The sequence below is a fragment of the Lepus europaeus genome, chromosome 10 (assembly GCF_033115175.1).
Source record: "Lepus europaeus isolate LE1 chromosome 10, mLepTim1.pri, whole genome shotgun sequence".
Taxonomy (NCBI): Eukaryota; Metazoa; Chordata; class Mammalia; order Lagomorpha; family Leporidae; genus Lepus; species Lepus europaeus.
In genome coordinates, this window is record NC_084836.1 from 125,283,892 (window position 1) to 125,297,621 (window position 13,730).

A 13,730-nucleotide genomic window follows, 5' to 3' on the forward strand; every position below is an offset into this window, starting at 1 on the left:
GTGGGCTTCACCTGCTGGAGGCTCGGCCCCGCCCGGTGGGAACGTAGGAGAACGTGGAAGATGGACGCTGCGGGCGGGTCCGCACGGTCTCCAGCCGAGGGCTCCGGGGTCAGAGGTCCGGCCCGAGTCCCCTGGGCTACAGTGAGGAGCCGGCAGGGCTGCGGCCTTTGGAGGCTCCGGGAGCAGGTGTGTTTCGTTCGGCGTCCCGCGGCCATGCCCAGGCGCCACCCCCTCCAGAACCCTCGCGATTAACCCGGAGGTCTCACCAAGACTCGAGAAAGAACAGCTTCGTTTTATTTGAAAGGCAGACAGCTCCAGCATCCTCTGCTTCGCTCCCCAGATGCCAGCTACAGCCAGGGCTGGGCCAGGCCAACCCCGTGGGGACAGGGCCACCGCCTGCTGCCTCCCAGGGTGCGCGTTTCCGAAGCCCGGGACGTGGGCGCCCAGCAGCCTGCCCTGCACGCGCGGACCGCGGGTCAGAACTCGGGAACCCTGGGCGATAACCCACAGCCCTGGCCCTAGCCCAGTCGTGAGAGGTGGTTGAGAAAACAGCGGGAGCAGGTCTGGGAGACGAGGGGGCGCGAACCGCTGAGTGCCCCTGTGCCGAGGTCCTGCAGGGAGCGAGCGCGGGAGGGCTGGGCCGCCGCTCACCGGGACTCCTGTGCTTTGTCCCAGAGCTCAAATGCCTGCATCAGCTGGGGCTGGCCGGGCCAGAGCTGGGAGCCGGGAGTCGGTCCAGGTCTCCTGTAAGGGTGGGGAAGTGGTCCTCCGCGCGGCTTGAATACGGGGACTCTGGAGTGGGGCCTGCGTCTTTCCTGCCCCGGCACGGAGTCCCCGGCTGTGGAGGCCGCCTGCTCGCCTCCCGGGCCTTGCCCTGTGCGGCTGCGGCCAGGGCTGCCGCAGACCGTGCAGCCCGAGCAGGTGTCTCGTGCCCGGTACCTCGACCTGACCTGCAGGACGGAGCTCTCAGTGCTGGGGTCGGTCGCCAGCTCCGGGGGGATGGTGACGGAACTCTGGAGCACCCAGTGGGTGTCTGGAGAGTTGGTTGCTGTTAAGAAAAAGACCACATTTGGTGCCAGCGAGCTCAGGAAGCCCTCCCAGTTCGAGGGTTAGAATGGGGGGAGTTGAGATTCCCAGGAAGAATTAGAAGCACGCCTCCGTGAGCCGCACGTGATGAGGCTGGCCGTGGTGGTAACCGGTGCCCTGAGCGCTGAGCCCCGCTCTCCGAGCCGCCCCCACCGACAGCACCAGCCACAAGGAGGAGCCGCTCTATCAGAATTCTCTGCCTGCATGATTGGGAGGCCGGATTTTTTTTTTCATTTACCTCAATAATTTCCACTCAGGAGGGATGTGGTTTAGGGGTAGGCGCGGGGGTCCCCACCTGCGATGCTGGCGCCTGTGTCAGCACTGTCTGAGTGCCGGCTTCCTGGGGAGGCAGCACGTGAGCCCAGGTGGGGACTGGGATGGAGCTCCTGGCTCAGACCTGGGCCACCTGGGGAGAACCAGCAGATGGAAGATCTGCCTCTCCCTCTCTCTCTCTGCCTTTCAAATAAATAAACTTTCTTTTTTTTTAATTTCTGTTCCCGGCTGGCGCTGTGGCTCAATAGGCTAATCCACTGCCTGCGGCGCCAGCACACCGGGTTCTAGTCCCGGTCGGGGCACTGATCCTGTCCCGGTTGCCCCTCTTCCAGGCCAGCTCTCTGCTGTGGCCCGGGAGTGCAGTGGAGGATGGCCCAAGTGCTTGGGCCCTGCACCCCATGGGAGACCAGGAGAAGCACCTGGCTCCTGGCTTCGGATCAGCGCGGTGCGCCTGCCGCAGCAGCCATTGGAGGGTGAACCAATGGAAAAGGAAGACCTTTCTCTCTCTCTCTCTCACTGTCCACTCTGCCTGTCCAAAAAAAAAAAAAAAAATTTCTGTTCCTACATAATAGGGTTATTTTAAATTTTTTTCTTGAAATTTCTAGTGTTAGTTTAGTGTGGCCTTTGGTAGCCTCTGCAAGCTGTATGATTTAAGGGGGTCCCTGAAGCCAAACGGTGAGGAAATCTCCCTCAGAAGTTTGGTCGTTGCCAGTGCTGGTGTGCCCAGGGCAGGGCCAGGCCGGAGCTGGGAGCCCTATCTGGGTCTCCCACAGGGGTGCAGGGGCCTGGTACTCGTGTCGGCAGGGAGCTGGATCCCAAGCCGAGCAGCTGCCCCTGCAGTGGGGCTGGGGTTTGTGACACAGCAGGTGGGACACGCACGTGCCAGGGCGCCGTGCCTGGTCGACTCCCAGCTCTGCTTCCAATGCAGCTTCCCGCTCCTGTACAGCTTGGGAGGCGGCAGGCATGGCTGAAGTCCCTGGGTCCCTGCCACCACCTGAGAGACCCAGAGGGAGTCCCAGGCTCCTGACCTCAGCCTGACCCACTCTGGTTGTCACAGGCGGGCAGGGAGTGAACAGCACGCGGAAGATCTCTGCCTTTCAAATTTCAAGGGGTCGGCATCCCATGTGGGCGCCACTTCAAGTCCCAACTGCCCCTCTTCCGATCCAGCTCTCTGTTATGGCCTGGAAAAGCAGAAGAAGATGGCCCGGGTCCTTGGGCCCTGCACCCTCACGGGAGACCAGGAAGAAGCACCTAGTTCCTGGCTTCGGATTGGCGCAGCTCCAGCCATTTCAGCATCGTTAAAGATCATTGCTGGCCTCTGTAGCGAGAGGGCCTGGGGATGAGCGCGTGATTACAACGTTGAACGCACAGACGACTGTTACTATTCAGAAGGTCCCGACTGTACAGTGTTTGGACCGGCAGCTTTGCCGTGACGCAGAGGGGCGTGTTCTGTAGAAACCGTGCTTTGAATTTAGGTCGTTGCCGAGCTGGTGATGGGTGGCTCAGGCCCCAGAGTGAACATCAAGACCCCAGCTCAGTGGATTACCCAGGGATTCAGCGCGTTATTGAGGTGAGCTGCGTGTCAGGTGGCCCTGCCCAGCCGAGGGCCAACACATGTGTTCTTAGCGTGTTTAAGGTGGGCCGGGTGAAGTCTGACCCTCAGGGAACTGGGATGTGTGGTTTTGATGGAGGATGTTTCCATTGGGGGGGGTCTGTCAGGAGCAGCCGAGCCCGCAGGTGGTGGTCTCAGCCGTGACGTGTCCCCCAGTACGTGGCCTCGATGCACTGCACAGTCTGCAGGGGGATGAGTGCAGACAGTCACGTCGGCCAGGGCAGGCCCCCACCCCAGTCCCCATTGTCCACCAGGGCGAGGCTGCCGTGAGCCGGGCAGCACCAGTGGCTCCAGTGTCCAGTCAGGGTGCAGAGGTGCTGAGCTCTCTGGGGTCCCTGACTTCGGAGGGCTCCACCCACCACTCCTGAGTGTTTTCTCGGCCCACCCCACGTCCACTCTGGACGTCCGGCAGTGGACCTAGGGAACTGCTGGGCAGCAAAATGGTTTTTCTTCAGCAAAAGGAGACGCCAAGTTCCCTCAGCCTCCCCCACTTTGAAATAAATGTTAATGCAGACAACACTAGGAGAGGGGCTGGCGACGCTGCTGCCTGCAGCACCAGCATCCATACGGGTGCTGATCGGAGTCCCCACTGATGGCCTGGGGAAGCAGCAGCAGAGGGCCCAAGTGCCTGGGCCCTGCACCCACATGAGAGACCTGGAAGAAGCTCCAGGCCCCCAACTTTGGCCCAGCTCAGCCCTGGCCGACAGGGCCATCTGGGACGTGAACCAGCAGATGGAAGAGCTCTCTTTTCCTCTATGTAACAGACTTTCAAATAAAAATCTTAAAAAAACAAAAAACCTTGAGACACAGTGTGTGTTTTGAGCCACTCCTGGGGTTGTCGAATGGCTCCCCTGTACCTGTGACGGCTCCCGTGTGCCCATGATGGCCCCGGTGTACCTGTGACAGCCCCGGTGTACCTGCGACGTCTCCTGTGTACCTGTGACAGCCCTGGTGTACCTGTGACGTCTCCTGTGTACCTGTGACGTCTCCTGTGTACCTGTGACAGCCCCAGTGTACCTGCGACGGCTCCTGTGTACCTGTGACAGCCCCAGTGTACCTGCGACGGCTCCTGTGTACCTGTGACAGCCCCAGTGTACCTGCGACGGCTCCTGTGTACCTGTGACAGCCCCAGTGTACCTGCGACAGCCCCAGTGTACCTGTGACGTCTCCTGTGTACCTGCGACAGCCCCAGTGTACCTGCGACGGCTCCTGTGTACCTGCGACAGCCCCAGTGTACCTGCGACGGCTCCTGTGTACCTGTGACAGCCCCAGTGTACCTGCGACGGCCCCAGTACCTGCGACGGCTCCTGTGTACCTGTGACAGCCCCAGTGTACCTGTGACGTCTCCTGTGTACCTGCGACAGCCCCAGTGTACCTGCGACAGCTCCTGTGTACCTGCGACAGCCCCAGTGTACCTGCGACGGCTCCTGTGTACCTGTGACAGCCCCAGTGTACCTGCAACGGCTCCTGTGTACCTGTGACAGCCCCAGTGTACCTGCGACGGCCCCAGTACCTGCGACGGCTCCTGTGTAGATGCTGACAGCTGAAACAACTCCAAGGCCCACCCACGGTTTCCTTGTTCAGGAAAAGTGACCACTCTGGGAATAACTCCACCCACCTGAACGGGAGGCTCCAATGGGGACTGTCACAAACCCTGTTAGCCCCTGGGGAATGAAGAAGGCGTGGCCTGGGTCAGCCTGGGCTTCCGAGAGTCCCAGGGCCCAGGTGTGCTTGTCTGGGTGTGCAGGTGACCGTGCCCAGGACGCAGGCACACAGGGCCCCTGTGTCTCCGTCCTTCACATGGGCACCTCAGGACGGGAGGAGGGGTGTCAGGCCCAGGACTACGCAGGGGAGGGAAAGCCGGCTCTAGGTTGTGGACCCGGCACTTGTCCAGGGCCTGAGCTGGGCACCGTGGACGTCCATCCTCAGCCTCCTCCATCTGTGCGGCGTTGCTGGGGGCAGTGAACAGCCCCAGGGTGAGTGGGGGGTCCCCAGAGCTGTGGTCCCCCATCCAGGAGGACCCACAGCCCTGAGGCTGAAGCCTGAGATGCAGACCCAGCTCCTGGGCCGTCAGGAAGCTCCTCGGGACGGCCCCACCGCCCTCCAGTCCTGGGCAAGTGGGCTTGTGTGTCCACCTGCTGGTCGGTCCCACTGCCGGGGAACAGCTCACAGCTGCGGGAGCCGCGCCTGGCTTCTGCAGACCCCGGGCTCAGGACCGGTTCCTGGGACACCTCTGCCTCTCGCTTTGATTGTTCACTGGGTTTGGTTTTTAGGTTCACGTGGGTGAGGAGGCGTGCCACACCAGACTGTGGCTGCCACGGGAGGAGGGGCTCCCCAGGAGCCTGCCTGGGGGTGCAGGGAGGGGCAGGGGTCCCCTCAGAGCCCCCCCAACTGCCCCGGGAGATGCCTCCTGTGGGTCTTCTCTGAGGTGGAAGCTGAGGGCAGTGGGGCTGTGTACACCTGGTTTTGGGGACCCTGGGTCATGAAGAAACCAGTACTGTGTCCCCCATGCTGCACACCAAGCCGGTCAGTAGGGACCCTGGTGAGGGGGCCCCCCGCCCAGGCAGGTTGACCATCAAAGACCGGCTCTGGGGGACCTGGAGACCCCAGGGCTGAACAGAGGGAAGGGGCTCAACCCAGCAGGTGGTGTGGGAGAGACCAGGCCCCTCTGTTGATGAACTGGGGCTGCACCCTGACCTCTGCCCTGGCGGGGTCCTGGACTCTCCCAGGGCTCCCTGGGGAGGACGTGCAGAGGGCAGACTCCAGGGGCTCTGAGGGTGGGTCTTTTGGGGCCTGTGCGCAGCTGGGGGGGGGGGGGCTCTGTCCTCACACAGGTGCTCAGAGGGTAAGCAGGGGGTGTCCATGCTGCCCACCGGCTTCTGGACTGTCCTTGGTGGAGCGCCCACTCCCCAGCAGACTCAGGCTGGGCCACAGCGCACTGTGCCCCCAGCCTCTGTGCTGTGACCTCAGGTTCTCAGGCCAGGTGGTCTCAGAAGACCTGGGTGCGGCCCACCCCCCAGTACCAGAAAGCTCCATGGAGCACAGGCGCCCCAGCCCATGCTACCCTCACCCCGTTCGTGCCCCTTCCCCACAAAGACAAGCGGGCATGGCTGCCCTTGCCTGTTCACCGGCGCCGATCGGACAGCCGAGCACGCACACACCCGGGCCACTGTTTATTGAGGATCACCAAGAGGGCACCCAGCTGCCGCGTGGCGTGCTCAGTGCCTCGCCACGAGGCTGGACAGCTCAGAGTGTGGCAGAGAGGGAAGCCAGGGAGAGGGGGCAGGGGAGGGGCAGTGACCACAGCCCCCCGCGTCGGGCTCGGGGTCCGGCGCCCCGCGTCCGCTTAGCCAGACATCTCCTCACGCTGCTCCTTGTTCCTGCGCACTTCGGCCGCGTGCAGCTCCTGCGGGGACAGGCGGGGCACGAGGGGGCTGGGCGGCACCTAAGCCAGGTGTGCAGGCTGCACCCCAGGCCCTCGGCCTCCTGGGCTGGTGGGGGTGGGGCGCGAGGCTGGGGCGCCCCTACCTGTAGCGCTTCCCGGGATGCACCTGTTACTGAATGTCCGCACTCACCACGGCGGGTGTCCACCGCATCCTTGCGGGCTGCATTCCCGCACCGAAGGAGGCGCCTGCGACTGCGCCTCGGGCCCCTCGCCTCGCCCAGCTCGAGATCCCGCCCTGGCCCCAAGCCCCGCCCCAGGGCAGGCTCCGCCCCAGCTCCACCCCAGGGCCGGCTCCGTCCCGCGGGGCTCCGCCCCTGCCCCGCCCCAGGGCCGGCTCCGTCCCGCGGGGCTCCGCCCCCAGCCCCGCCCCATGGTGGGCTCCGCCCCTCAGGGCCGGCTCCGTCCCACAGGGCTCCGCCCCAGCCCCGCCCCAGGGCCGGCTCCGTCCCGCGGGGCTCCGCCCCCAGCCCCGCCCCGCTCACTTTCTCGCGCAGGCGCTCTCGCAGCGCCGCCAGGTGCGCCTCGCGGATCTCCTTGCTGAGCTCCATCTTGTGGTTGAGCTTCTCGCCCGCCAGGCGGCTGAAGTTGCTGCTCTCCTCCTGCGCCTTGTGCAGCACCTCGCGCTGGTGCTCGCGCCGCTCCGCCAGCTGCTTCAGCACCTGCGCCTCCTGCGTCTGCGCGGGCGCGGCGGCGGCGTGAGTCCCGGGGCGCCGGGGGCCCCCCGCAGACATCGCCCGTCCCCCACCCCGGCCTTCGCTCCTGCAGGGTCCGCCCCGGGCGCCGCGTCGGAGCGGATCCAGGGAGGCGCTCGCGGGGGTGCAGGGGTCCCAGGGCTGCCCGGTGAGCGCGGGAGGACCGCCCGAGACCCCGGCTGCGGGGCCCTCTGCTGAGCCCCAGAGGCCTGGGTGGAACCGTCGCGCCCGCGCGGGGCCCGGAGCCCAGTTCTCCGGGGCTGCTGCTCGGCGTTGGCCCGTGGGAGGCCTCGCCGTCCTGCCTCGCTGCCCCCAAGGATGCCCGCCCAGGGCCCTCTGGGCACCCCGCCCGGCCCCTGCTGCCCCTCGGGAAGAGGTCCGAGCCGGCAGCAGTCCTGTCCGCCCCAGACTCGCGCCCTGACCACGGGGACTGGGGGCGCCTAGCGTCTCAGGGCCCTGGCCGCCTGCATCAGAGCCAGGGTGGGCGGGGGGCGCCTTGCCTTCCGCCTCTCCTCAGCTGCCTCCAGCCGCTTCTGCAGCTCCTCCAGCGAGGTGTCCTTCCTCTTGGGGGGGGAGGAGAGCACAGGGCTCTCAGGGGACAGGTCGGAAGGGGACTTGAGGATGACCTCGAAGCTCTGGCCAGAGGCCCGCTTGTCCAGCTGCTTCACTTCCATGTCTGCGGGGCAAGACCAGAGGGGACCTCAGGAGGCCTGGCCCAAGGATGGGGTGGGCTAAGAGGTGTGCTCCCCGCATAGCCCCCCCCCCCAGGCCTGAGACCCCAGGACTGCCCCATCCCCGGCCAGGCCAGGGGGTTCAGAGAAGCCAGGAGAGGCAAGGGTCGAGGCGAGGGCAGGCCCTGGGCGAGCAGGGCGGCAGCAGCCAGGACACTCACCCCCATACTGGTAGATGGTGTTGGGGTGCGGCCGCGGGGAGAAGCAGGAGCAGATGAGGGACAGCACGGACAGCTCCTTCATCTTCTCCCTGTAGGCTGTGGGCGTGGCCAGGGTGAGCTGGTGCCTCTGTCCCCCAGGATCCCCCTGCTGGTCTCGCTGCCATCCCTGCCTCTGCTGGGCCCCTGGGGACACGGGGGTCTCTCCTGCCTCTGCCCCCCACCCAGTTTTCTCAGCATTTCTGCCTGTCTCACATTGCTGCATCCCCAGTGTCCCCCCTGCCTACCAGTGTCTGTGTCCTCCCCAAATTCCCGAGTTGGAATCCTGACCCCTAGGTGATGCCTGGGGCAGGGAGTGGGCTGTGAGGTGCAGCCTCATGAGTGGGGTCAGTGCCCCTGCACAAGGGACCCCTATGAGGACACCAAAAGCAGGTGCCACCTCTGAACCGGGAAGAGGGCCCTCACCGGACGCCGAATCGGCTGGTGCTTCTTTATCTGAGACTCCCAGCCTTCAGAGCTGAGACCCGTGGATGTGCCTGCAGGACTGGGACACGGCGTCCGCCCGCCGGGCCCCGGGTCTCTGCTCTGCCTGACTCCCCGTGTCTCTGATTCTCCATCTCAGGGTCTGCCTCCTGCCTCTCACTGGCCGGCTCAGACAGACAGCAGGAACCCACAGGAGGGAAGGTTCTGCGAGGCAGGCCTGGGTGAAGCCCGCAGGCCCCTGCCGGTAGCGGGCCCAATGGAGAGAAACGGGCAGGCCACACTCCCTGGGGCCCGGAGGCGGGAGCTGTCCATTCAGCACCACAGCCGCCCTCCGGCCTTTCAGAAGAGGAGGTGGGGTGGGCCTGACAACTGCCGCTGAGGAGGGGGAGGGCCATCCACAGTGGACGTGTTGGCCCAAGTCCTGGGAGCCAGTCACCCCAAACGCTGACCGTGTGCTCTTCCCACCATTCCAGAAGCTTCCAAAGATGAGACTCAGACCCATGGCCTCCTCGCCGTGTGGAGGGGCAGGCACAGCTCTCCTGGACACTGCAGGAGGAGGGAGTCTGGCCTCCCCGGCAGGGAAAGCAGGCAGCAGGCCAGGGGCCGTGGAGGCTGGGACAGGCGTCTGGACAAATGGACCCAGCGTCACAGAAGATGAAGCTTTTAAAATCACGTCACGTGCGACTGGAAGCCTGCCGATGTGCACACGGAACACAGGGCAGGCTTGACCAAGCCCCTCAGGGGAGCCAGGTCCTGCCGCTGCCAGGGTGGACGCTGTCCCTACCCGACCGCCATCTCCCGGAGGCCTAGGCTCTCTGGAGAGAGCATCACCAGGTCCCGGGGAGAGCTTCGGCAGGAAAGATCAAACTCTGGTCTTGGTCACGGAGGGAGGTGCAAGGGGGAGCAATGGGGGGGCCTCACAGGAGGCTTCGGCCTGGCTTGTCGAGGTTCATGTTTTCAGAAGCAAGCTCTGTTCATCTATTACTCGTGCTGTAAAAGTTAATGACACAGAGAAGCGGGGGGAGTACACCCCAGGATGGGATGGCAGAGGCTGAGAGTGTAGGAGCCAGCTGTTCCCAGCAGCAGCTCAGGAGACCTCCGGGAGGTGGCAGCCCTGCCGTGGGGGCCCGCAAGAGGGAGTCTGGGTGGGCCAGACACAGGAAGGGGGCACGGAGCCCTCCAGGTGTCACACAACCAGCACCCAGCTCCCTCCCCCAACGAGCCCTTCCAGGCCCAGAACCTGGGACCTGAGTGCTGCTCCCAGGCCCTGCCTGGCTGGCTGCAGGTTCATCACAGGGGAAGGGGTCCCCTGCCAGGTAGCTGCCACTGCCCACACAGGAGCCGGCCGCCATTCAGGGAAGAGGGACGGGGCTGTTGACACGTCAGGGCTCTCTTGGCTCATGGCCGAGGGCACGAGTGTCCGCAGTTCCAGACTCGGGCCGGCTCAGAGTCCCATGCCCATCAGGGGATCCCCTGGCTTTGCTCTTTGCAAGCTGAGGGCCCAGGAGGAGCTTCCTCCGGAAGATGGGTCCCCCAGGGAGGAAGTGCGGGGGAGGCCTGCTCTGTGGCATGGCTGCAGGGGCGCCTGGAGGAGGCAGGGCAGCAAGTGAGGAGGTGGCCGTCTGGACAGCCTGAGCAAGGGCTGGTGGGGAATGGGCCCAGCTGGCTGCAGTGTGCGGCAGGCAGCTCCACCTGTATGTCCGGGGCCAGAGGAACTTGAAGGACACGCCCGTGACCGTGAGGGGAGGAGGACAAGACCCACGCTGGCTCTCCTTGGACATAGCTTGAGGCAGGGGAGCCCCACCAGGGCCCTGAGGCCCCCCTGCCCCACAGAGCCCCTCTTCTTCCCTTCCTCCCTCCTCTCCGGCCCACCAGGTGGTGGTTAGGGCCTCAAAAGCAGGCATAAGGGAAAGGCATCAGGTCAGTGCCCACTGCACCCTCTTCCCAGTGGAACCTAGGCCCTGGGCGCCCCTTTTTCTGGACGGGAGGAAGAGGGGCTCAGAGAGGGCAAGCAGCCCACAACAGCCCTAGCCTGTTTGTGCCCCAGGGAGGCTGCTCAGGGACTGGGCCTCCACCCCTTCTCCTGCAGAGACTTCGGGGGGGGGGGTCCATCTAGACCTGGGAGGGCAGGGGCACAGATGCCCCCTCACCCCTGCTGACAGACACCTGGCTGCCCCTTGCTGGCCAGAGGCGCCTGAGACAGAGCTGGGAGCAGAGCACACGGGGAAACCCTGGTTGAATCTGCCTTCCTCTGGCAGGAAAGCCTGGGGATGTGGGTGCTGGGCAGGGAGAGGGCACCCCCTCTCAGCAAGGACCCGGCCAAGTGCCTTTCCTTAACCATCTTTCTGCACTCAGAGCGAGTCCCAGGGCGCTGTCCTCCCATGTCCATCCAGATGGAAATGTGTGGACACTGAGTATCAGCCAGGACCTCCCTATGTGGGGAGCAGAGGGGCAGCGGGCCAGAGAAGGGACGGAGCTAAGGGCCAGAGCTGCCCTGGGGGCAGGGGCCTGCGGCTGGGGGCTGGGGGAGGGAGCGGCCCAGGCCCACCGGGTGGGGGAGGCGTGGCCGCTGGTGGCAGGGCGGGGTCCACGTGGGGATGGTGAGAAACGCGCCAGCTGGGGAGAGGGGCAGCAGCGACGGCCCCGTGCCCTCGGACGCTGGATGGCGTGGACGAAGGGCGTCCCACGCGGGCGGGGAGGGGTGGGGCTGCTGCCTAGGGCTGTGGGTGGGCCCTGGTCCCACGATGTGCAGGAGGGATGCCTTCCGCAGCCGCCGCTCCCCCCTCGGAATCCCGCGGCGCCGAAGACGCGGCCAGAACGATGGTCCCCTCGCCACCCTCCCACCAAGCTCCCGCCACCCACGGGCGCTCCGCGGCCCGGGCGGGGGCTCCTGCAGGGGTTTCCCCCCCGCCCCCTCCCCGCGAAGGCGCGGTCGGACCGAGGTCTGAGGTCGTCCGGCGCTGTCGCGAGGTCGGCCCCGCCTGGCGACGCGCAGGGTCTGGGAAGGAGAACCGAGGCGGTCCCCGAGCCTGCGCCAGGCGGGACCGCCCCGGGAAGCCCGCGGCGCCTACCGGACATGGTGCTGGCCATGGTGCTGGCGGCGGCGGGCGCTGCTGCGGCCGGAGAGACGCGGGCGGCGGCCGGGGCTGCAGTCGGAATTGCTGCAGTGCCGGGGGGAGGAGCAGCGCGGCGGCGGCGGGAGGCGGAGGGAGGGAGGGAGGGAGGCGGAGGGAGAGAGGGAGAGAGAGAGACAGCCAGAGGGAGGGAGGGAGAGAGGGAGGCGGAGAGGGAGGGAGGGAGAGAGAGGGAGAGAGACAGAGACAGAGAGGGAGAGGTGGAGAGAGGGAGAGGTGGAGAGAGAGAGAGGGAGGGAGAGAGAGAGGGAGGGAGGGAGGGAGGGAGGCGGAGGGAGAGAGAGAGAGAGAGAGAGTCAGCCAGAGAGAGAGAGAGAGAGGGAGGGAGGGAGAGAGGGAGGCGGAGAGGGAGGGAGGGAGAGAGAGGGAGAGAGAGAGAGGGAGGGAGGGAGGGAGGCGGAGGGAGAGAGGGAGAGAGAGAGAGAGGGAGGCGGAGAGGGAGAGACAGAGAGAGAAAGGGAGAGGGAGGGATAAGATGGGAGAGGGAGAGAGGGAGGGAAAGAGGGAGAAAGAGGGAGGGAGGGAGAGAATGGGGGAGAGGAGGGAGGGAGGGAAAGAGGAAAAAGGAGAGGGAGAAAGGGGAGAGAGAAGGGGGGAGAGGGAGAGCGGGGAGCCCAGGAGGTGGGAGACCCACAGCCGGGACTCCCTGCTCCCTTCCCCCACCCCCAGCTCTGTGCTGCTTGAGTGGGTGGTGGGCCCAAGCCCCAGGATGGCGCAGCTGGGGCAGGGCAAACTGGGCTGGAGGCCCTGGTCTCTGCCCAAAGTAATAGATGCCTTCAACAGCCCATGATTGGGCTGAGAAGGGGGTGGAAGAGGTGCTGAGGCCCTGGACAAGGGCCTGGAAGAGATACGGGCAGTGCCAGCTGGAGCTGGCTGGAGCCAGCTGGAGCTGACTGGAGCTGGCTGGAGCTGGGTGTTTGCATTTGGTGCTTGGGGCCCTGCCCTGCCCCCACCCCAGAACCCCCAGGGACACAACCTGCAGACACAGGACCTGCGCAGGAGCTCCTGGCTGCAGCCTGGTCCAGCCCTGGCTGTTGTGGGCTTTTGGGAGCTCTCTGTGTCTGTCTTACTCTGCCTATCAAAGAAATGATGCAGGTTAATATGTCAAAGATAAGCTTATTTTTAAAAACAATAACAGCAGGGCTCTCTCTGGCTAGCCAAACATTTGGGAGGGATTCAAAGCAAGGAAATGTTCTTTGCTGCTGAGATGAGAGACAGGAGAGCAGCTCCCAGCCAACGCCAGCAGACAAGGGGACGCCAGTCCCAGGCCACAAGGGAGTGGCTGCCAGCAGCGGGACCTTGGGAGCAAGTGTTTTTAAAGATTTATTTTATTTATTTGAAAGGCAGAGTGACAGAGAGAGGGAGACAGAGTGAGAGAGATCTTCCACCCACTGGTTCACTCCCCAAATGGTCTCAGGAGCTTTCTCCAGGTCCCCCACGAGGGTACAGGAGCCCAAGCACCTGGGCCATCCTCTGCTGCTTTCCCAGGTGCATTAGCAGGGAGCTGGGTCAGACGTGGAGCAGCTGGGACTTGAACCAGCACCCATGTGGGATGCCAGTGCTGCAGGTGGCAGCATGTTACCAACGTGGCCAGCCCACGGAAGCAGGTTTGTCCCCAGATACCTCAGCTCAGGTTACAGCTTGGTTCTAGCCTTGGCATGCTCAGAACTGTGAGCTAATAAATGGTGGGGCTTTCAATCTTTTTAAAGATTTATTTATTTGAAAGGCGGGGTGGTAGGGAGGGGGGTCTTCCATCGCTGGTTAACTCCCCACATGGCTGCAACAGCCAGGCCTAGGGCAGGCTAACGTCAGGAGCCAGGAGCTTCCTCTGGGTCTCCCACGTGAGTGGCAGGGGTCCAAGCACTTGGGCCATTCTCTGCTGCTTTCCCAGGCCATCAGCAGGGAGCTGGATTGGAAGAGCAGCAGCTGGGACTTGAACTGGCACCCATATGGGATGCCCAGCACAACGCTGGCCCTGGGTTGCTTGGTTTGTTTTTACTTTTAAAAAATGTCATATTTGGACCGGCATGGTGATGTGGTGTCGTGGGTTAAGCTGCCGCCTGTGGTGCCCACATCCCATATGAAGGCGGTTCGAGACCTGGCTGCTCCACTTCCG

The 13,730-nt window shown here is 64.6% G+C and overlaps 1 protein-coding gene across 1 annotated transcript; it reads right to left on the reverse strand.

Annotated features, from left to right (window-relative positions):
- Window positions 1–6,317: 6,317 nt before the first annotated feature.
- STMN3 (stathmin 3) lies at window positions 6,318–11,570 on the reverse strand. The gene is made up of 5 exons (XM_062204476.1): window positions 11,552–11,570; window positions 8,001–8,096; window positions 7,609–7,784; window positions 6,899–7,090; window positions 6,318–6,377 (listed from the first exon to the last, which is right to left on the reverse strand). The coding sequence occupies exons 1-5, from the start codon at window positions 11,568–11,570 to the stop codon at window positions 6,318–6,320; spliced, it is 543 nt and encodes a 180-aa protein (XP_062060460.1).
- Between the last annotated feature and the right edge of the window lie 2,160 nt (window positions 11,571–13,730).